At 35.6% G+C, this 23,532-nt stretch overlaps 1 protein-coding gene across 2 annotated transcripts in view; it reads left to right on the top strand.

The window, feature by feature from the left end:
- The window catches only part of LOC128016657 (arf-GAP with Rho-GAP domain, ANK repeat and PH domain-containing protein 2), an 83,663-nt gene extending 60,697 nt beyond the window's left edge, over positions 1–22,966 (top strand). For both annotated transcript variants that reach the window (XM_052601334.1, XM_052601333.1), the window contains 16 exons: positions 375–573; positions 3,715–3,778; positions 5,549–5,712; positions 5,880–6,092; positions 6,708–6,813; positions 8,290–8,437; positions 9,755–9,823; positions 11,147–11,221; positions 11,555–11,672; positions 12,417–12,545; positions 13,659–13,795; positions 15,061–15,143; positions 17,367–17,402; positions 17,640–17,703; positions 20,696–20,818; positions 21,119–22,966. In XM_052601334.1, the coding sequence (XP_052457294.1) occupies positions 375–573; positions 3,715–3,778; positions 5,549–5,712; positions 5,880–6,092; positions 6,708–6,813; positions 8,290–8,437; positions 9,755–9,823; positions 11,147–11,221; positions 11,555–11,672; positions 12,417–12,545; positions 13,659–13,795; positions 15,061–15,143; positions 17,367–17,402; positions 17,640–17,703; positions 20,696–20,818; positions 21,119–21,430 (2,040 nt within the window). In that variant the 3' untranslated portion in view covers positions 21,431–22,966. The remainder of the gene's footprint in view (positions 1–374; positions 574–3,714; positions 3,779–5,548; positions 5,713–5,879; positions 6,093–6,707; positions 6,814–8,289; positions 8,438–9,754; positions 9,824–11,146; positions 11,222–11,554; positions 11,673–12,416; positions 12,546–13,658; positions 13,796–15,060; positions 15,144–17,366; positions 17,403–17,639; positions 17,704–20,695; positions 20,819–21,118) is intronic.
- Positions 22,967–23,532: the final 566 nt, after the last annotated feature.

Genomic DNA, 23,532 nt, shown 5'->3' with positions numbered 1-23,532 from the left:
CAATTCCATCTTACTTGCCTCTCATCCCTCACTCACACACACACACACACACACACACACACACACACACACACACACACAAACACACACACTCCCATGCATTCCCATTTAAGTGAAGTGTGGAGGTGCTAGTGTCTAGGCTGAAATGTTTGCGTAACTCTGAGAGCTCAGCTAGGGAATGTTCAAAGGGTATCTGTGTTTGTTCTTCTATCTGTATATGCTGGTTTAATGCAACTCCAGGGTTAGCTGTAGTTTCTGTTTGGCATACAACACTAGAAACTTATTTCTGATCTGCACAAGCCCCTGACTTTTAAATGTTTTCTCTCTGCCTCTCACACGGCTCCTCGGTCTAATGTTTTTCTCTTTCGTTCCAGTGTTTTGTCCCTGCAAGGGCTGATGCTCTGCTGAGGCAGGACAGTGAGCTTATTGGCCGACTGCACTATAAAGAGGGTCATGACCTTTATCATTGGCGAATGGGATGGTTTGCTCTGGTGGCCTCAGAACTCTACTTCTGTTCTGGAGATGAAGATGAAGAGGAGGGAGTTCTTCAACTCAAACGCCTACAGGAGCTTAGTGAGAACAAATATGCATGCACACCAGTAGAATGAAAGATATTATTGGAATAGTTCATCCATTTTTTTCCAAACTCATATGACTCTTTCTTTTATTTAGTTTTTTAAAAATGATCATGGCTATTCTTTTTGATATAATGAGACTGGGGCTGCCAAGCTCTAAAATGACTAAAAAAACTGTTAAAAAGCATCACAGAAGTGGTACAGTAAATACAACGTGTGTGTGTGTGTGTGTGTGTTCTATAGTCTTTTAGACCAGTTTGATAGCTTTGAGTGAGGAAAAGTGCTATTTTATTGTTAAATATATACTATTATAATATTTATTAATATTTTGAATTAGCTTTTTATATTTTCCGTTTTCTTTAATTTTTAGTCATTTTGATATCTGCTTTTGTCATGTTTGTATGTTTTTATATTTATATATACCTTTAATTTGTTTTTATTTCTGTTTTAGTTTAGTAGTTTTAGTTCTTTATCCTAAAAGAAAATGAGAAATGCTGAAAACGAATGTCCTTTTTTCAGCTTAATTTCAATTCCAAAACTTTCAGTAGCATAACACACATAATGAACAGATAGAAATGTAATTTTATAAATCTTGTCATCTGTTCTTGTTCCTTTTGCGCTCTTCAGAGTCCATTAGAGAATTTGCATAGTCTGACTTACAAACAAACTGTTTTGAGGAGTCAGACCATGAATCAATAGCAGTTTCAATGGTTTGTTCTCAAATCAATTAGTTTACTGATTCAGTGATTTGTAACAGGTAACTCGAGGAAAATATTAGCTGTAAATAATGACTAACATAATATTTATGATACATTTATTGTGTTATTGCATTCTTTTTGGAGCTTGAAAGTGATAGTCTCTAATGGATGTAACTGCATCCAGCACATTATTCTCTCTGTGTTCTACAGAAGAAAGAAAGACATTCAAGTTTATATGTTTTGGGTGAACTAATCCTGAAATTGATCACTGAATGTGTTTATATGTGCGGTTTTAATTCTAGCCATTTTTTCACTTGATTAGATGCTGTCAGTAAGCATTTTTAATATTATCAGTTTAAAAAGATTGGCCATATTGTCTTTTCTTTTAATGAATTACATTAGTGATGTCTGAGGTAAAGTGTCTCAGTATTAGTATGTGACACCTTGAGCCTCATGATCATTTTCTTGAAATCTCATCTGAAATATTAGCCCTAATCTTCTATGCCGCCTTCTCTATCTCTTGCTAATATTTCCTCGTTGGCATTGAGTGTACTAATGTTTGACTCCATTCCCACGTCTCTAAAAGACTTGTCTGGTCACACTCCTCGTCTGTCTCCAAGGGAGACCACGGTCGTGTTTGGGCGGGATGTAGTTGACATGAGCTTGGCACCCATGGACCAGATTTGCAACATTTTCAATCAATTGCGCTAGAACGAGGCGGGAAAAATCAATGAATCTCTTTTTTTCCCCCTAATCCGTTCAAGGCCAAAAAAAGGATCAAATCCAGAAAGCCAACATACTCGGGGCAGGATTAAGAGGGTGATGCCTCAACAATTCGGAGAGCCTTGAAATGTAGCGTGGCGCGCTAACGAAGCGTCTCCAGTGGTTTAAGATCTCTATAGTGACAGAACATATGGGCCTCAAAGGGCTTCAACTCTGTGAAATTAGATTAGGACACAGACATAGGCAGACCAACAGTTCACAGCTTGCCCAAGCTCACCCTCTTTTACTTGCTCCTGCTGTAAACAGGAGAGCAATGTCAAATTCATCCATTTAGCAATGGAAATGATTTGTGTAGAAATTACATCTGAAAGTCAGACATTATATTTTTTCTGCAAAGAGGCTTTTGAAAGAAATTCTCATAGTCTTTTGCAAGCTAATTGCTTCAAAGCACCAAAAATAGTTCCTTTAAACGTCCTAGATGATAATGTTAAAAATAATTTTCTGTCCATGGTCCTGAAATCTGTCACGCAAGTACATAAAGGTCTTCTGATATAAGGATCTGTTTGTTCTTGAAGATATTAAAAGGTGCCCCATGTACAGTTGGGTCCAATAATCTGATAAAAAAAAAATCTGTCTGTATCCTTATGCCTTTTGTTTTGTATATTTAGATTTAGTGTTCAAATTATAGCATGAACTTAGTGTGAATTAACGCAAAACAAACCAGGACTAAATGTATCTTCTTTTTTTTTTTTGGCCCAGACCAAAAGAATGAACTACAAATGTAAACACAAACACATTTGAGACATGTAATAATCAAATATTTGACCCAAATTGTTTGTATGTGAACAAGAAAAAGAGATTCAAGAGAGATGTTATTGGAATCTCAGTGCCAACCTCAGCACTCAACAAGGCTGCTTGGTTTAATTTAGTTTTTTAATTTCTTAATAGAAGGTAAGGGTGTTAATTTTTAAGTGAGTGTGAGTGAGTTTGTTTTTAGCAAACTGTGATAGTGAATGTTTGCCTCTTTTCAGTAATGGCTTTTAATAAACCTTGTGTGCCTGATAGCGCTCCTTAAAAAAAAAAATCAATAACATTGGTAAACAAAATGTGGCAGTCTTGAAAATAGCTAAAGTGCAACAATTAAAGTGCTTGTTGTTGCTACTGAAGTTCACATGTTTCAGTTGATTTTAGTTGAGTATGGAGTTTCAAAAATAATTGAGCAATTTTGTTCTCACTTGACCTGCTTTGTTTTGTTTTTGTTTGTATTACTATGAAATAGATTAATCTCAGAATTTATGCACAAGTGATTGAGTCTATGAATTTGATTAATTAATTAAACATAATACGAGGATTGATCGAGAGTTTCGGTCATTGAATATGATTTGCAATATTGGTCTGACACTTGAAGGAAAGAGAGAGACAAGAGGGAGTGGGAAAGTGACAGATGTGAATAAAACATGTTAAATAATCAGTGACTCAATGAATGTGTATGTACAACTGTGCATGTATCTGCTGGGTTCAGTGAGGCAGTTTTCTCATGTACTGCACTAGAAACTAATGACCAGCAGCACTCAGCTTTCTGCTGCACTTACTCCAGCTGTTTTGTTTCACTCTTAATCATTTTTATTTTAGTTTGTCTAAGAGTGCTTTTATCATTATGTCAAGGTAATAGATTTATGAACTGCTTCAGAAATGTTTTTCTAATATTTTTTCCTCAGCTGTGTCCACTCATATGGAGGGTGACGAGAAGATTCAGGTGTTACTCATGGTCGAGAGTGGGAGGTACAGTACACTGCCTTACACCATAATGCAACATAAAAGACTGTGCTGATATTAAGTTTTATTAAACATACACTATCATTCAAAAGTTTGGGATTTTATTTATTTATGGAAATTAAGAAAGAAAGAAATTTGTACTCACTTTTTGTGTATTCAGACACATTAAATTGATCTAAAGTGACAGTAATGTTAACAAATGTTTATGTTTCAAAATATTTGTGTTTCAAGTTTCAAGAAATGCAGTTTTTAATTATATATTCATCAGAGAATCCTGTGCGATATCACATTTTTGAAGAAATCTTTGACGAAATACTGTAGTATCGCGCTACAGCGCATATTCTATCAGCTGCAGTTCTGGCTCTTCCGTCTCAGTATAGGCTACTGTACAATGCCACATACATTCAAAACAAACTCAGTGGTAGAATTACACTCATGGGACACTGATTTGCAATCACAAAATTAGATTGTTTACTTGTGTTTCAAAGCCTTGTTTAAACGTTTCATTCTCATGCTGCTCTGACATCTTCTTTTTGCGAGTACACTTAAGCACGCACACACTAAAAAGTCTAGCAAACGGCACCTGTTTACTGGACTAAGTTATTATTATTTTTTTGTCTGATTTCACTAATACTGTCACACACAAGGTTTACATGTAAACACAAGCTAAAGCGCGATCGCTTGCATTTTTTTCTTAATAACAGCAGAAACAAATTGAAATGCGCCGTCATTTTTGCTCATAGAGATAAGAATAATAGTACATTATTATACACTGTAAAGTATCTTATTTAATTTGTGTGTACTCACAACAAAAGATTGTGTTTTTGAAAAATAAAGAAAACAAACAGGATGTGATTTCTGCCGTCTCGTCTTGAACAGGAGCGCTTCACAAAAATGAACCGAAACTCAGCAAATATTTGCCTCACATGCATGATAAATATATCTATTGAAAGCTTCAAATTACTTTAAAACAAAATAATTCAAATCAAAAACAAAAACGGTAGAGATGCATTTCTCTCTAAAGGTGCTTCCAGTGAGGACATGGCGAGTCTAGTCAACTTCATCTTTGAGACACTGTCTCAGAAAACACTAGTTTATTAAAAAAATATAAAATATCTATTTAAAATATAAAATATCTATTTATTTAAATTCAAGGTTATTATACTTTTTTAGCTAATTATAATAATAATAAAAAAAAATCTCTGGTCAGGGAAGCCCTAGTTTTAATCCAGTCCTCCTTTTTATTAAGTTTATAACTCAAAATTTATAGCTGACAAAACACTGTCTACTTGCGTAGTAACCCAAATAAATGAGGTTTGTTTCCCTTGTTTAAAACAAATGGTTATTTTGTACTACATTGTACTAAAATTCTGTCATTATTTACTCACTCTCATGTTGTCCCAAACCTTTTTTGGTTTAAAATAACTTGAGAGTGAGTTAATGATAACAGAATCGTCATTTTTGGGTGAACTACTATCCTATGTTCATTTGACATAGGACTGAAGTAATGGCTACTGAAAAAACGTCTTTACCATCACAGGAATAAATATTTTAAAATATATTAAAATCGTAAACAGTTATTATAAATTGTAATAATATTTCCCAATATTTCACTTTTTATATTACTTTTTTTATTTTTATCAATGCCTTAGTAAGCATAAGAGACTTTTTAACTGTAGTGTACTGTCACCATGCTGTAACGGCTCATATAATTTTTAATTATAATTACATATGTAAATGTGCTTGTGCATGTGTATGCTTTTCCTTTTAATACAGAACTGTGTACATACATGGCATAACCAAGCAGGACTTTGCATTGTGGCATTCTTCCATCCAATTGGCAGCTGGGACAGATGGCATGGCACTGGGCAACCAGCAAATGAATAAAAATGATGTTCCTATCATTGTGGATAGCTGCATTTCTTTTGTTACCCAGTATGGTAAGTTTTTTTTAAATATATATATTCTTATGCGATTGAAACATTTATATTTCATTTTGAAGTATTTAACATATCAAATTTTGTAGACATCATTATTATAATTATTATATTGTAAAGACACTTTAAGGCCATCTCACAAAGCTCTTACCATTGACCTTTCCAAACAGGTTTGTGTTATGAGGGAATCTACCAGAAAACCGGTGACCCTGGCCGTGTTGCCCAGCTCCTGAAGGAGTTTGCCAAGAACGCCCGGGTTGTTAAACTACGGGCTCAAGACCACCGGCTAGAGGACGTCACAGACACTCTCAAGAGCTTCCTGTCTCACAGTGAAGATGCTGTTTTGGCTAAAGAGCTGTACCCTTTTTGGATCTCTGCCCTTGGTTAGTGCTGCCAACCATTTAATCTGTTCCTGTGAATGAGCATTAATTTGTGTTCAGTTTTAGATCAAACTACTCTGAAGTCCGGTTGGCTGTTATTAAAAATGTGCTTAATAGTTCTTTATCTAGTGTTTGCATTGACAGTCTTTGCTTTTTACAATAACCACAATAGTGTGAAACCCGCACTGCCATCTGTTGACATGGATCAGCATGATATTTATTTTCTTGTCTTTGGTCTTTGTCTGCCTTTTCTGCTTCTTCAGCTATAGATGTACTGATTCTCCCATTTCTTCCCCTGGTAAAGCACAATAAAAGCACAAAAGAATTGTCCTGTTTTCAGATTTTTGCTCTTAATTAGCCAATGAGAATGTGTATTATGTTAGTCATTTCAACAAGGCAAAATACACTATTTGAAATATAATTATTGAAAATTAAGAGTACAGACTTCTTCTTGTGTGAGTATAAACCAGCACCAAATTACTGAATTCACCTTCAGGGGGTTCGTCTAGCACTTTTTCAGCTTCTATCTTGTAATGTGTGTAAAATGCAAACAGAACTCTCTATGTGGATGTGCAGTACATTTCTACTTTTAATAGTGTCTGTTGTCCATACCTGCAGATGAACAGGATGAGAAGGTCAGAGTGCAAAAATATTCATCCTACATTCAGAGTTTACCCAAGGTCAACAGGTCAACTCTTGGTGCTCTCCTGCAGCATTTGTACAGGTAATTTCCCCTTTTTACAACAACAGTATTCTGCAATAATAACATCCTCTGGAGCCAGTAACATTAGTCTGAAGTCTGGTTAAATAATTCATAGTGAACATGGGCACTCCAAACCCTCACTTAGAATGTCAGATTGTTCAAAATATTCTCGTAATGACCATAATAGTTTGAAGAAGGCTTAATTGGCCCCTTTGGCATGTTTGGAATGTAGCCTAACATTTCCCCCATGATGTACAATAATTGTTTTGTTGTCTTCTGGTCAACATTTGCACCTGCCTGCTTTGTTTTTGTTGCTTATATGTGCTGTTATTTAAATCTAATCTCTTCCTGTCGTAGCTTTCTTGATAAAACCATTTTAAAGTTCTGCAAACAATAACACAGTGCCAACAAAAGATTTTCAGATCAAATATGTTTTTCCAGTACAATAAATGCTGTGTTTGTTTGACTACATACAATACTGTAAAAAAAAAATCAAAAATGTCATCAGTAAGAATTTGTTTAAAAATGTAAAAAAATAAATACTTTTAATTTAAGAACAGTAAAAACGTATACATAAAAAAAAAAAATCAATTTCAAATAAATGTGGTTCTTTTGAACTCTGTTCATAAAAGAGCCCTTAAAAATGTATTGACTGTTTCCACAAAAATATTACGCAGCACAACTGTTTTCAACATTGACAATAATAATAACATTCCTTGAGCAGCCGATCAGAATGCTATATTGATTTCTGAAGGATCACCTGGCTCTAAAGAATGGAAGAATGGCTTCTAAAAAAAATCTGATTTGCGTCACATGAATCAATTAAAAATGTAAAAATAGAAAAGAGTTATGTTGAATTATGTTGTATTTTTAATCAGACTAATGCAGGCTTGATGAAAGTGAAAAGTGAAAGTGACGTGACATTCAGCTAAGTATGGTGACCCATACTTAGAATTCATGCTCTGCATTTAACCCATCCGAAGTGCACACACACAGAGTAGTGAACACACACACACACACTGTGAGCACACACCCTGAGCAGTGGGCAGCCATTTATGCTGCTGCACCCGGGGAGCAGTTGAGGGCACCTAAGTCATGGTATTGAAGGTGGAGAGAGAACTGTACATGCACTCCCCCCACCTACAATTCCTGCCGGCCCGGGACTCGAACTCACAACCTTTCGATTGCAAGTCCGACTCTCTAACCATTAGGCCACGACTTCCCCCACTGAGCATTAGAGACATAAAAAACCTACAGAGTGCAAACTTTTCAAAAAGGTTTACCTTGTGATGAATGTAGCAGTTCTTACATATTACACACATTATTCAGTGAATTCAGAAGTATGTGAACATAAATAAATAAATAAATAAATATATATGTGTGTGTGTGTGTGCATTTGTATGGACAGTATATTACTAATAAGTATATTACTTATTTATATAGGTCTTTTTTCCAGCAGTATTCATATATTTATGCACATATATTGCATCTGCACAGGATCCAGAGGTGCTCACATATCAACCAGATGAGCACGGAGAGGCTGGCATGTGTTTTTTCCTCGTGCCTGTTTCAGACGGAGGGACACACGGCTCAGGAGACCCGCGTGGTGGAAGACCTCATCAACAATTACATCCAGCTCTTCTCTGTGAGTTAAACGTGTGTCCTCTCTCAGGATTCAGACCTTGCTGATCTCTGTCACTTAGAGTCCAGAGGGCCTGCCGAACATAAGGCTGCTCCGATATTCACTCCCCTCATAGTCATAGAGTCATAATCACGGTTTGAGAGCCAAAGTACATTTCACGGTGTTGTTCTTATAATTTCACAGGTGCGTGGTGTTAATTAATCATTTATACCATTATATATACCTTTTTATTAGCACATGAAAGAGAGAGACCTTGATTTAGTCATAGTTCTACTTCATTGGTTCTGTCTTCTTGTTTATTCTAATTATTGCTCATGAAAATAGACGCCTGTATGTGCTGAACTTGTTGTTTGAAGAGGACTATAACAAACTGGCAAGCTGTGGTTGTGCACTCATTACGAAGTATATGACAAACTCAATGGTGCTATGAACAGTGAAAAGCATTTCCATTCAACACGGTAAAATGCGCAGCTTTAGTGTAAGTGTGTGAAGAAGGGGATGGTGTTTGTGTTGCACTTGGACGCATGCCTCTGTAATGGGATTTACAGTGCTGCGCTGTGCTAATTCCCCCTCGGCCCACTCGTACATCCATAGGCCCCCTGGCTTCACACATACATGCGCTTGTACTTTTGGAGAGAGGGAGAATGTGTGAAACATGAAGTTTAGTGTTGTCGCCAGCTATAATCTAGAGAAAATAAAGGGAAATTTCACTAAAGTAATATGTAGTAGCATAACACCGAGGCATGCAGGTGTAAATTTAACGTTTACTATATACACTACATTTTTGTTTTGCTTACAAATGAGCCAGCTTCTCAGTTTTCTTTGTTAAACTGTTAAGAAAATATATCAAATGTATATAAGGTAGGTTAAGTTAGTGTAATAAAAATAAAACGTTTAAAAAATCAATCACTTTATATTTTATAAATACATTTAAGCGTCACATGTGATTTTTAAGATCACATTCATCAGTGTTAAAAGTCCTTTGAAAAATTAGCTTAGCATTAGGCTTAACTCTTTTCCAGCATGTTTATATTTAGTATCTAAATGCAAAAATAGGGGAATGTGCCAGCACAATGAGATATCAATTATCAGCATTATATATTCAAAATCACCTGATGACTCGTATTCCAGTTGCGTATGTTATTGACCATTCAGAGGCTTCAACAAGTTTTCTGACATGTCTTTTCAAACGGGTTTAGTGATGGGATGCTTTTTGAAGGGTTTAATTGCCCTGCCTTTGCTATTGGGGATGTGAACAGGTCTGTTTACTGTGCACAAGGGCTTTAATCTCTGTTTATCTGTGCGGGTTCATTAAAACAGGTCAATGAAGAGCAGGAAAGGCAAATGGAGAAAGAAAACAGCTTTATCACCAGGTGGAAGGACACCACAGTAAGTCACCCCTGTTAACCTTCCTGTTAAATAGGTGTGTGTGTGTGTGTGTGTGTGTGTGTTCAGGCGTGAGACAGAAGTTTTATATAAAGCATGATGTTACAGGCCATAAATGTGTGTGTTTACTTTTAACCCACTTATGTTGGCATATATGTGCGTACATTTTCACAGGTCACATAATCACTTTGACCAGTATTGGTATTGCTTTGAGAGCAATACAGAGCAGCAAGCTCTTTGTGCTACCTAAACTTTCTGTCTCCTGCTTTATACCTCACTGCCAGTATAAGGAACAATTTGTTCAGATAAGCTGAAAAACAAATTAATCTTGCTTTGCTTTGTTTGTTGCTGTGCAAGTAAAAAGTTTCTGTGTATGTGTTCAAGTTGGGGCAAGGACAATGCTGGAACTGACCCGTGAAAACAACTTGAAGCTTTTGAATGCTTAAACACATTCACATTCATACCCTGAAACACAATACAGTACAAAAGTCGCTTTTAATTCATGAATTGAAAGCATGGTCACCACAGAAGTGATGAATGTAGGTCATATTTTCATTTCATTTTTTATGTATTTTTCACACACTTCAGACATGACCATCATGTAACCGGCACATTTATGTATGGAAAAACTAATTTCAAGCCTTTAGATAAGTGGTTTTCAACATTTTTGACTTAATGACCACCCATTGTGCAACACACAATTAAGTAAATAATTTTTTAATGCAGTTATATAATTTTAAGGCAACCTGTTTGCTCAGGCCTCCAAATAGGTCCAAGTAGGTGATCACCACTGCTTTAAATCAGAAAGTCTATAAGAAACATGTATTCTGATAGTTGTGTCCAGACTTTTGACTAGTACAACTATCCACGTTTCATTGTACAAGACACAGAATATCTGAATAAGAGTGTTTACACACTGTTCTTATGGAAAGTTACAGTAGCATATGTGTCATTTACGCTACATTTAAATACATTTAGCCAAAGCAGTTTGATTCGTTTAGGAGAGGAGCTTTAATCTGCGGTTTACATGAGCCAAGATGTTTGGCAGCTTTTGTTGTGTAATGCAGCTAAATGATGTGTGGGACTCCAGCTGTGTGCCATTTAGTCAGACACACACAGACGCCGGTCTGAACTGAATGGGCTGCTGATTGCTTTTGTATTACATCCACAAAGACTGCTGTATTGTTGGGTGCTTAGTTTCTTAGAAAAGTTGTTCAAACTTTCTTTCTTTCATTCTTTAGTGCTATACAGTACATTTATATGAATTAAGTATGTATTTAAAGTCCTGTGTGTGTTTTGTCTCTCTGTATGCACCTGTGTTCACAGTTCTCTCCTGCTGGTGACCTGATATTTGAAGTCTACTTAGAAAAAAAGCAGCCTGAGAAGTGCTGTTTAATCAAGGTTTGTTTCCCTCGCTCTCGCTCTCCGTGGTGTGTGTGAACCTAGAGGGTATTCTGCCACAGACTAAATCAAACTGCAGTTAATCAAAGGCATGTTTGATTTAATTGTGAGAGTAATTGTGTTTTATCAGTAGTCAGGGTAAACCTCAGTTAATAGAGGTTGCTTCAGAGTGTTTTATTTTTTCCTCTTGACACTTCTTTGATACCTTTTTTCTCTTTTTCCCCTCTCATTTCTCCTCCAGCAAAAGTAGATAAATCCTTATGCGCAAGGGAATTAAGTCTTGATCATTTGAAACACTGCAAACAGAATGATACTGATGTCTGTGTCTATAAGGTGTCTCCTAACATGAGGTCGGACGAGCTTGCTGTCAGCACTCTGGAGATGAAGGGGATGGAGGTCAAAGCTCAAGATCTCTGGACCACTTTTGAGGTCATTGAGAATGGAGAGATGGGTAAGGGTCCTGCTGCTGTTTAATCTTACAGTAACACTGAAAACAATTGAAATCAATATTTAAATGTAACTTACGACTGAATTCTACATAAAATGTCTTTTTATAAGTGTATGCAAAATTAATAGAGCGTTTAATGATGCTCCTCTAAGGCTTACTTCAATAGTGCTGTGAATGCACGATCAGTACTATTATTATTTCAGTGAGGGTTATGATAAACGATTAACAGATTGTGATGCATTGGTGGGAGGGGGAGACAGGTGGTGTAAGAGTGGTTTTTGCCAATAGAGAGCATTGTGTTTTCCTTTTTACAAATTACAACTTGATAATGGATCTATTTTGCACTTGAGTGTGTTTTCTAATCATAGTCATATTGACATAATTATGTTTGTGTGGAGGACAAACCTCAAGCACAAGCAGGGTTTTTTTTTTTTTTTTCATGTAATCTTTGATATTTTTGAGTGAGCTGATCTAAGAATATACATTTACACAAACGTCCGCTCACCACATTGCAACATGCAGTCCATCAAACGTACTTACCTGAATTGCGTTCTGACACATTTTGGAACACAATGATGTGTGAAAATGATGAGCTTGCATTGTTAGAAGCTAGAACTATTATCATATTTGTATAGCATACTGTATGTTTCTGGGCTTTCTGTTCTGTGTAATAGCGATCAGTTGAGAAACAAGTCAGATGGAGATTTGCTTTCACTGATCCTACGTATCATTTATCTCTGTGCTCAGAGCGGCCCTTACATTACAAAGAGAAGATTCTGGAGCAAGTATTGGACTGGAGCTCTCTGGAGGATCCCAGCTCGGCCTTCCTGCTCATTAAGAAATATTCTGGTTCTAAAATGACAGATTCCAACTCAGGTACCACCAATAAAACACCCCGGCAGATTACTCTAAACTATAATTCACAGATCAAACAACCTTCAGTCAGTCTTTCATTGGAGCCACATTCAAACTTTAGCTTGTGGTTATACTTAGAGCTTCGCTCAATGTTTTTTTTTTCGCTCTCATTATTCAGTGTATACTAAATAAACACAAAGGAAAAATTATACTTTTAATTTAATAATTCTTATTTTCTTTACGTTTACATATTTTTACTAAAACTTTAAATCGCTAATGCCAACACTTTCAGGTAAGGACCAAAATAAAACAACAAAAAAGTCGAGTTTGAACTGATTACCAGAAATGAATAAGACTTGAAATATTTTATAACGCCGTTCTTGCTATTGAGGTTTAAGTAAGAGATGCTAATAAAACTGTACACATATGTCTCAATTCTCTCATGTTTATTTTATCCTATAAAACATCCCATATTGAAACTCATGTGTATATTGTCTGGTGATGACACCAATAAATCATTAAATTTGAGTTTTTAATCCATTAACTGAATTAACTCTATGACCAAAAAAACTCAACGATATATCACCTGATACTGTATATCACCTAGACCTAGTTACTATCAGACAGAAAGTTTTCTGATTTTGGCCTAATTTCATAACTTTTTAGAGTCTCCATACCAATTTCCAGATCAATTTTCACTCTTGATGATAAATGGAGTGGTTGCAGAAAAGCATAGCAGGGTTTTTTTTTTTATTTTTAAAAAGGGCATTTTCACTCTTTTTGGTTTCCTATTGAAACCATCAGTAACGGCAGCCAGAAATCATAATTTTGTACCTGCGCTGAGTAATAGCCTCTCTGCATGCCTCACTAAAGATATTAATATATATTAAGCAGCACTGTGATGCAAAGGTTTATTGATGTGGCAGGATCTGTATGTGCTAGACTCTCAAATGTGCAGATGAGATTTCAGTTGCTTTTCAGTGCAACTTCACACATTTTAAAAATGTATGACACCTTGCTACAGTTTGAAGTTGACGAAGTGCTACAGTATATGTATGGTTTATATGTTCTATCTCATAAATACTTAATGGTATGACTCAATATGTTTTCTGTGGTGTTGTGTGTTTGTGACAGATAAACTCAAAGATTTCATTAAAGGAGAGCAACTCAAGTTCAAAGACGGTTCTTCCAAACTGCTGTTGGGAAAGAAGTTTCAGGACCGCTACCTGGTACTCCAAGACAAAAAACTGCTGTTATACAAAGATATAAAAGTATGTCTCCTATATTTTCACTCTTAATTCCAAGTCTCCCCCTTTTTTAACAAATCAAAATGGCTTGCAAGATCTTCAGGTATCTTTGCCTATGGTAATATGTACGTATCTCCATCCCTGCTGTTCATCGGGATAGACCTTTGCACAGTATCTCTGTTTTCCAGCGGCCCTGCAGCAGTCGCCGGTTTACCAATTTTGATTTCCCAGCATGGCATTTCATTTTAGCTTTGTGGTTTTTTTAGCATGCGTTTACAGATGAAATAGTAATTAAAAAACACAGCGGATGTCAAATTACCTGCTTTGGGGCAATCGCAGGGGCCCGCTTGTAATATGCATGGCAGAAAAAAAAACAAAACATATTGGCTAGTATCTTTTTGAATTAAAGTAATGTGGGACTTCTCATACCCCCCTGAAATAGGTACAGTGATTTAAATGACTGCAGTCTGTTAGGTTCTCTCTCTATAATATCTCCTCATACTTGCTTTATTCACTCTGTGCACACGCCGATCTGCTCTTCCTCAAGGGCACATGCTCCGTGAGCTAAGACACAGTCTTTTAAAGAGTGCAGGATGTGTTAATAACTGAAATTTGAGCAAAGTGTGTGTGTGTGTGTGTGAGAGAGAGAGAGAGAGAGAGAGAGAGAGAGAGAGAGAGAGATGGAGGGAAGGCAGAGAGGCGAAGGCACTCTCAATGAAGGCTGTTCTTTCCTTAATTAGTCTAATTTCTGGCTGCTGCAGAATATTCCGCTAATTATCAGGCGAAGAAGGTGGGAATTGGCTGTGAAGCAGAAATTTAATTGCAATTCTGATGCCTTTGTTTTCTGTTTCTCGCTTTTTTGTAAGTTAGGATTCTCGGTTAGATCTCATTTTGCCATCGTTGATGTGTTTGCTTGAGCCGCTCGTGTTTTGCAGTGCATTACGTACCAAGAACATCCCTTCCAGGCAACAACACAGTGTTGTCGGCACAGTCTTGTTTACACAATGCCCTTGGGCTCCCAACAGCTGTAAACAGGAAATTGCCTTTCCCCCCACTTTTGATTCAAGTGGATGAGATGGGGGAAATAAATCAAACGACTTTTCTGCATACAGTATGTGAACCAGTTTTGGTGGTGCTGATTGTTCAGAAAGGATTTTATTTGATACATAGCATTATTACCTAAATATATAAAGCAGCATTAAGAATCAGCTAGGTTGTATTTACTGTAAAATATGAACAGATACAGAATTATTGTGTTGATTTTGAAACATGTGCTATTGTTTCCACAGAGTACCAAACCAGAAAGAGAGGCTCCATTAAAGTCGGTTAAATGTTACTTAGGGCTGCGAAGGAAGTTGAAACCAACAAGCAGGTAATGGTTTTTATCTGGTGCTCTACCACTAAAAGACCTTTAAAGCAATTATTTATCATTCATATTTAGAAAAAGTGCTACCTAATCATGTCTTCCTCAAGTTCTTCAACAAATTGGTGCTTTTTGTAACACTTTCCCCGAACTCTCATTATAATCCTTATTTCAATCCAGAGCACGTAGACCCCGCGAACCATGATGCAAAACAAATTATTCTAAATTAGTGTGGCCACACTGAAAGACTTATTAATAATCCTAAATGTGTTATTAAGATCGATTCATAAATGTTCTGACATTAACTCTAGGTTCATGTTCAAATGAGCTCCGAGTTCAGTCTTTATCTCTTATTCCAAACATGCAGAGCTGCTCGGTTTAGTGCCAGACGTCCCCTCAGAAAGAAGACTATCACAGTCAATCTGAAAGCACATTTATATCTCACAATTATAAAATTCATTAAATGTCATTTAGCAAATACACTGTACTACTGTATGGTTTTCTCTCTCCTGCTGTGAAAATTGTTAACTGGATTTGTTTCATTTCAGTAATGCTGAGTTTTTGTAATTTATGGCTGCTGTGTAATTTATGAGTGCGCTGGAGTTTTTTTTTTTTTTTTTTTTTTTTTTTGTGCTTATGATAATTTATTCACAGTTTTCTTTGTGAATGTATCCACAGCATAATTCTTGTGATAGCATTTACCCTTAAATGGCTTTCAATCCATTTTAACATTATTTTATTTTAACATTAATTGATATTGACATGCATTTTGCTTTTGTTCATTTTAGGGTGTTTGTTCAACTATAGGCACTTCTCCCTGGTCTAGAAAATGAACTTTCTCAAATGACATTTTCACACTCTAATATTTACTTTGTTTACTAACAAATCCCTACAGTGGACATACAGTGCATGCATCACATAAACAGTCACATGAACATTTCTACCACATCTACCACATTTCTACTACGTCATTTTCACCACACTTCAAATAGAGTTTTTTTTAACATTCTGTGGTGGAAATGACATTTTACACAGTTTTGGAGCCTGCACATATTGCAACATGCAGGGAAAAGGCCTAAGATAATGTGGTCATTTAATTAAGAAATTTCTTTCCACGAAAACATGTGTGGCCATTATTTAACTGAATTAAAACAAGAAAACAAAATAATTAATACAACGTGGCCATGTTTTTCCTAAAACAAGGGAATTAATTGATCAAAGGTGGCTATTATTTAAATGAAATAAATTCATAATTGGCCACGAATTAACAATAAATAGTGGAATTTATTTGTTGTTTAGAATCCAGTATTGCCGTAAATCTTTTCTGTCTCATCTTCTTTCCAAACAAACGGCACCCTTTTTAAAAAATGATCATGTGATTTATACATACATCAGGTGACCTGTAAATGTGAAAAAAATGCAATTTTGTGAAACTCCTTTTTCCAATTGCCTGAAAATAAACCTCATGTGAGCGATATAATTTTTTTCAATTCTGCATAATTTAACTCGCAAATTTAGTTTACACAGTTTGAAGGGTAATGGAAACAGCTATTGTTGTCTCCTTGATACACAGGTACACTAACTTTTGATGAAACTTATATAAGCAAAAGTATTTGTTGTGTTGTAAGTAATGTCAAAAGTGGGAGACAGTTGTAATAATTTATATAAATAATTTGCACATACTAAATGGTTTATTTAATTGTTACATGAGTTTTAAAATCATATTTTGTATTGGGCTTTCAGAGTGAAGGCATAACATTTATATACAAAAGGCAATACATAAAATAAAAATAATAATAAAAAAAAACACCAGGGACAAAGTGCCAGAGGTTAAAGAAACACATTTTGATGCTCATTACGTGAGCAGTTGTGTGGAAATAACAGCTGTTTGTCAGCCACAGTGATTAAAGTGCTGTGTTCAAGGTTTAGAGTATGAACCATGAATTCAATAAATTAACAAGAACTAGGTTAGCAAAAAAGTTACATCTCTAAGAGTGTAAAGTATAGTGGGCCATGTAAAGATGATACAATTCTATTACACACAATAAAAACTTTTTGTATTATGCTTGTCAGCTAGCTATGAATGTAAAGCTGAATTTAGCACTTAAAAGGTTCTCAAGGGTCAGACTGCGGCGTCATCAGGAAAAGCTGAATATAGCTGTAAATTGATGTGGAGAACCTGAATGAAATGCTGTGAAACTAATAGAATACTTTCTGACTCATTTTCAACAGTTGGGGATTTACTGTTTATACTGAAAAGCAGCAGTGGTAAGTGCAATTAACTCTGTTCATAATTGCACAGTCAATCACACTTAAGCACGTAAAAAAAAAAAAACATTTATCATGAACTGAATAATCAAGAAAGATGCTTCGAGTTGCTAAGAGACTTGCTAAGGTTTTGCACATCGTAGTACTTGAACTACAGAACTGCATGACTGAATTTCAAGAGGACACTTGAGTGCTTCAGTGTTCTGAATATGTGCCTTTGCATCCTCCCTGAAAAAGGTATTTCTGCTGTAAAGGGAATGATTCTCAGCAGGACTGGGTCACCTCCATTATCAGAGTGAAGGTGAGCTTTCTTCGTTTTCTAAGTGCTCATAATGTGCAGTTAACATTATAAAAAAACCTCTTTACATGCCCATTTGTAACAATGTCATTTTTAAATGGGTACTTGTTCCACATCTGGCACTTAGTTGCTACTTATTTCAAAATTAAGCAACCAAATTTTTTTCAGAAATTTTTCAGAAGTTTCATGATATTACTTTGCTTTTTTTTCTTTCTTCTTTTTGGGGTAGAAAGTACCTTGGAGTACCTTGTGAATACCATAGTACGTGAATAGGGATAACAATGTATAACCATTTAATACCATTGCAGTACTTCATTATGAAAAAGAAGTGTACTTCAAATTTAAAAAAAAAACATTTCTTTTTAAAAATGCACTTGCAGATAATGTTAATAAAGCAGAGGCCACTTATGTGTTACATTACATTTAAATCATGGTTTTAATAAACTTTTGTCAGGCTTTAATTTAATAAGTTGACTAACTTTCTAAAGAATATGTAAAGTCTTGATTATATCTTAACTGTAGTGTGTTATTCAGTATTACATTGAAAGGTAACATTTTTCAGATGAACTAAATTGAAGCTTTATTATTACAAATATAACCAAATACAACACAGACATATTTCAATAGAAGTGTATTTAGTGTTATATTAGTTTTCCATCAATGACTGCATGTACAGTTGGCATTAAAACCATATTTCGAAAACAACAGAGAAAATTATGAAAATGATATATAAAGTTGTCCATAACTGCGTCAAAATAGCACTCTAAAGTTCAGCTGCATTTCATGTATTACATTTTCAACTAATTGCAATTAACAATGCTGTTAAATATCCAAAAACATCCCATTCTCTTCACACGTACTTTAAGTCTCTCATTGTTATATTATTTCCATCATTGCTATTATAAGTATTTTCATATTGTCCATTATCATAACGCTGCAATTCCTTTTCCCAGAGTAAGTTAGATGAAAACTAGCCCTGAGAATTGAGGGAATGCTTTCAAGGTCATTCTCCATGAGTATAAATCACATTATCCGGAAAGGTCTTTTAGCTGAAGTAAGGTGATGACGACTGTCTAAATAACAGTAGTTCCAGCAGACTCTTCTTTAGACAAGCCGGGCGCTACTACACACCCAGGGCCTGACTCAGCTGATTCACTGCTAATAACTTAAACCAGAGGAGTACTGTAGTAGATGATTTAGCCATTGTTTAGATCGCTCCTCCAATCCTCTAACCCTCTCCGATTTTTTCCTTCCCCTCTCTACGGTCCTAGTGCCTCATCCTTATCTGCTTCCCACAGGTTCACTATTTTCATTGTCGGGGGTTACTCTTGCTTTTGAGGCTTTAAACTGATACGAGGAAGAAAAATAAAGCACTTCGTTTTTTTGTTTTGTTTTTTTTTTCATTCTGGAGAGGTGGGCATAGAGGGGTGCTGCAGGATTTTTTCGAGCAGCAGAGTAAACGAGGAGCGGAGGGCATGTACCATAATTCAGTGTACGGTACATATTGCTGAGACTCATTATCACATATACTAAAAGTAATAATCCATGCAGTTGGATTAATTGATCCTCTGTGCACTGAGACTCTTTGAACCTTTCACTGCTTCCATTTCACCCAGTATTCTGCTTGGCATGGTTTCCATAGAAACTGGCGAGCAGTGCTGGGTAGGTAAAGGAACAAGCATAGGGGAGTTTCTGCTGCTAAAATGAGGATGTAGACGTGAAGAACAACTTAAAGGCCGTAAAGTCACAGTGGAAAGTATGAGCTGTCTAAGTGAGTGTTCAGCTCAGGAATAGGTCCAAATTGTTCCAGTACATTTGTTCCTACATCAAGGTCAAAAAAGTTAGGGTTAGTTAGAGCTGCTCGAGAATATATGGAAGTTTTAAGTATTTCACTTCCCCGAGACTTAAAGCTTAAAAAGTAAGGAACATTTTTGTATGAAACTATTTTTACTATAGTTTTGCATGAAACTATTTCTTCCTAAATTACAACTAAAATATAAAAATGTCAGTCAAGATTCTGACTTCTAGGCCTTGAAATTTCATGAAAATTCATAAAATCCTAGTCAATATAATATGGCAGTGCTTAATAGGCAAGTACTGTAAAGATATTCCTCAAACATTATTACAAGGGAGTTTTACTAAATAATTTCAGCATTTAATGTGTGGTTTTTGTAAACTTGTAACTTTTATGAGTTTGAAAATCTAGAATGCTTAGCACACAAATCTTTTGTAACATTATAAATGTCTTTAGTGTGACTTTTGATGAATGATTATTGTAACGACCTTAATAAAAGTTTACATTTCTTTAAAGGAGCTGTATGTAGGATTGACACCGGGTGGTTGAACTAGGTATTGCAGTCCAAATTTTAAATATTGGAGAGGGTTTTTTTTCACACGACCCTCCTCCTCAGATGCACACGCAGGTTGCCAGAGTGATGACACCAACAGAATCGCTGTGTTTTCCACTGCGGAGCTGAAATACAGTTGGGTAAACTCAGTGGGCAGGTTTCACAAACCAAAAAAAAAGACCGACATTCCGGCCCGGAACACACATTTTTAAAGGAGAATAACTGACTGTAGCATTGTTTTTCAGATAAACACGTACGTCAATTTAGCATGTTTCTTAAATATCTGCAAACATGTTATAGTATGTTTATGCTTTAGTAGGGTCAAAAACTTACTGTACCTTTAAATAAAATCAACCCAAACTAAAACCAGTAGTGTAGGTATTATGACAAGTTTTTATATTTTTGCTGTCTTGCAAACATTGGTATGTCCTTTAGGTTTTCTATAGTAACGTTCACCTGTAAAATATTTGATTGGCTAGAAATTGCCGTCTCTGTTCCTTGTAGCTCAAACAGTTAAGCATGGCTCTAGCATCAACAAGATCATGGGAATGATTTCTGCATAGACTGATCAAATAAACCTTCAATGCGATGGAAGCTGATTAAGATAAAAGCATCTTACAAAAGCTTCAACGTAAATGTGTTTGCAGCATGACGGCGACTTATGGCCTAGAGACCTAAAGCAGAGTGCTTCGTTACCTTATAACCTGAACAGAAGAAGAACATCCACTTATAGCACTGCAAAGACCAGCACAGCCCAACAACAGAGAGAGGTCAGCACTAAACCTGCTTTACACTCACATAAATGTCACTAATACTCAACAAGCCTTTTTATTTAACGCTGCTTAAAGAATGTTTTACTTCATTGAACACCTCTAAAGGCCAGCAGAGAGTGCAGTAGATCAGCCCTGATCTCCATCTTTGTTGTCAGTTGAACCATATATATGTCCATCTTGTCCAGATAAAATCATCAAGCATCAAGTTTATTAACTGCATACAAAACTTTGAAAAAAAAAAAAGACTTTGAGTCATTTATCCATGACTTATCCATGTACTTTTCCCCTGTCCTGCAGGCTAAAGGGAAGTCAGTCGTCAGTACAGGTTCAAATAGACAAAACCAAATGACCACAGATGAGGTCAAACAACAGGACCCGATGCAGAAATTGGCTAGCGGTGAAGGAACTCTGTGTGTCTCCAGGCTTGAAATGATGACTGATGAGACTCTCCAGTCTTCCCGTAGACCATCAATTCAACAAGACCCCAGCGCTCTCACCCTGCTTTCACAAAAGAAGCCCAGAAAAAGTGTGCAGTTGCCACAAAACCTCATTAGTGAACTAAATATTGTTCTCAACAAATCAGGACGCTCTCCGAAAGAAGGCAATTAAGAGAGAGGGAGACAGAAAGACATGAGTCTTGTCTGTTGCACTTCCATTGTGCATGAGGAAAAAGAAAGACCCACAAAGCACTGCTGCCTCCCATTAAAGTCAGACATACTGGAGAGAGTGGAAAATACATGGAGAGTTGGTACAGTCTCAAGAAAAATGGTTCTCCAGCCAGAACCCTTTTTATATGGCTCCTTAAAGAACTATGCTTTGAAAGAACTATATGACCTTAATGGTGTTAGAAATAACCCTTTTCAGTGATGGTTTATATTAGTTAATATTAATATATTTACATAATATCAGTATTAATAATTGTATTTTTATATATTTATTGAAACTTTTTTTTCTTTCTTTTTTTTCCGCATTTATGAACCTGGTCTTATAATTTCTTATTGCCTCTATTAGTGTTTTACATTAAAACAACAACAGCATGTTGTGTGAGTAATTCCAAAATTGTAACAATATGGATTATAAATTCAATATCTCTTTTAATTACTTGGTGGAGAAGAGGAGAGAATTTCATCAACTTATTTTATGTGACCAAAAAACAAATAAAGAGAAAAGCATGTTACTAGAATATGAACTAGTTTGATTTTAAAGTGAAATTTTTATTCAAATTTACAATTGAAATCATTTACTTGTTGAATGTAGATCACGGTTGTCAAACTCAGTTCCTGGAGGGCCAGAGCCCTGCAGAGTTTAGATTCAACCCTAATTAAACAAGCTTGATCCAGTTAATCAAGTCCTTCAGGCTTATTCCAAAACTACATGGTATGTGTGTTTGGGAAGCATTGGAACAAAACTCTGCAGGGCTCTGGCCCTCCAGGAATTGAGTTTGACACCACTGGTGTAGACTAGACAGTCTGTTTAGATGAAATCTTGAGCTCCCGAAAGTCAATAATGAGGTGACTTTGACAGTTTCAGATTTAAAAAAAACAAAAAGGTGGGAATAAAGAACCTTAAACTCTATAACAAAGAACTATTTCAGCATAAAAGGGTTCTTCAGGATTAAATAGAACCATTACCTACGTTTAAAGAACCTTAAAAGAACCATCTTTTTTAGAGTATAGATAAATGTTTAGGCTGAGGTACACTGGTGGTCAAACATGGATGTAAATGCATTTTTTGTGCACACTTACAACTTTTTGCCATAGGTTTCATTAAGCCATTATCCTTTAATTTAGAATAATATAATTCAGTCTTGAACATTATTGATTGTTTTAGGCTTGGTAACATGCATTTCCCCTCTTTATTCTCACATCTGTTTTTATTCTAGATGAGGCTGAAAAAGACACTACTAGACAGTGATGTTCCGATATCATCTTAAAACTTCATATTTTGAAACTGGTTGTTCTGAGATGAGTGGAATGGTGACAGTTTGCACAAAGGTTCAGTTGAAAATGAGCATGAAATGAAATGTTACCCTATTTTTTCAATGCTTACTGTTGATCTTATTGTGATTGATTCATCCATGTTCAAGGTTTTTTTGTGTGTGTGTGTTTTTTGACCATATACTTTTAAATTAAAATATAATAAATTCATCTTCCAGTGAAGCAAAAGTTGCCTGTACATTCATAGTTGGATGTAAATCACAATATGAAAGACAGGATCTAGTGCTACTTCTGTTACATCATAACATTTATCTATTAGGTAACATGATAAGTGACCAGTACTTTTACTGCATTGGCTACTCTACTGTAGGTTAATGCTGATTTTTACATATTTTAACACATTCGTAACATTTCAATCTACTTTCACTAACATGAATGTATTATTAACAAACATGATAACTATAAAACAGTTGTTTGTTTATAACTCAACACTAAAAGGCTGAAATGTTATTTCATGGTAACCAATGCATTGGCTAATGTTAACAAATTGAACCTTATTGCAAAGTAATCTTACAAGAAGAATTGTTAGTTCAGTTAAACTTTTTTTTGTTTCTATTTTGATCATTTTAATAGTAATGTGCTTCAAAATCTACCAAGCATCTTTTTGACTTAAAGAATTTTTGTCCTTTTATAGTTGGGTACAAAAATAGCCCTGCTGTTTCCCCTCATTCTAGTTCCTCTTTTTTTCAAGCCAGCAAAGGTTGAAGACATGAC

This window comes from Carassius gibelio, chromosome A7 (assembly GCF_023724105.1).
Source record: "Carassius gibelio isolate Cgi1373 ecotype wild population from Czech Republic chromosome A7, carGib1.2-hapl.c, whole genome shotgun sequence".
Classification (NCBI taxonomy): Eukaryota; Metazoa; Chordata; class Actinopteri; order Cypriniformes; family Cyprinidae; genus Carassius; species Carassius gibelio.
Note: the sequence above shows the minus strand (reverse complement) of the source record. Positions and strands in the feature narration are given on the sequence as shown.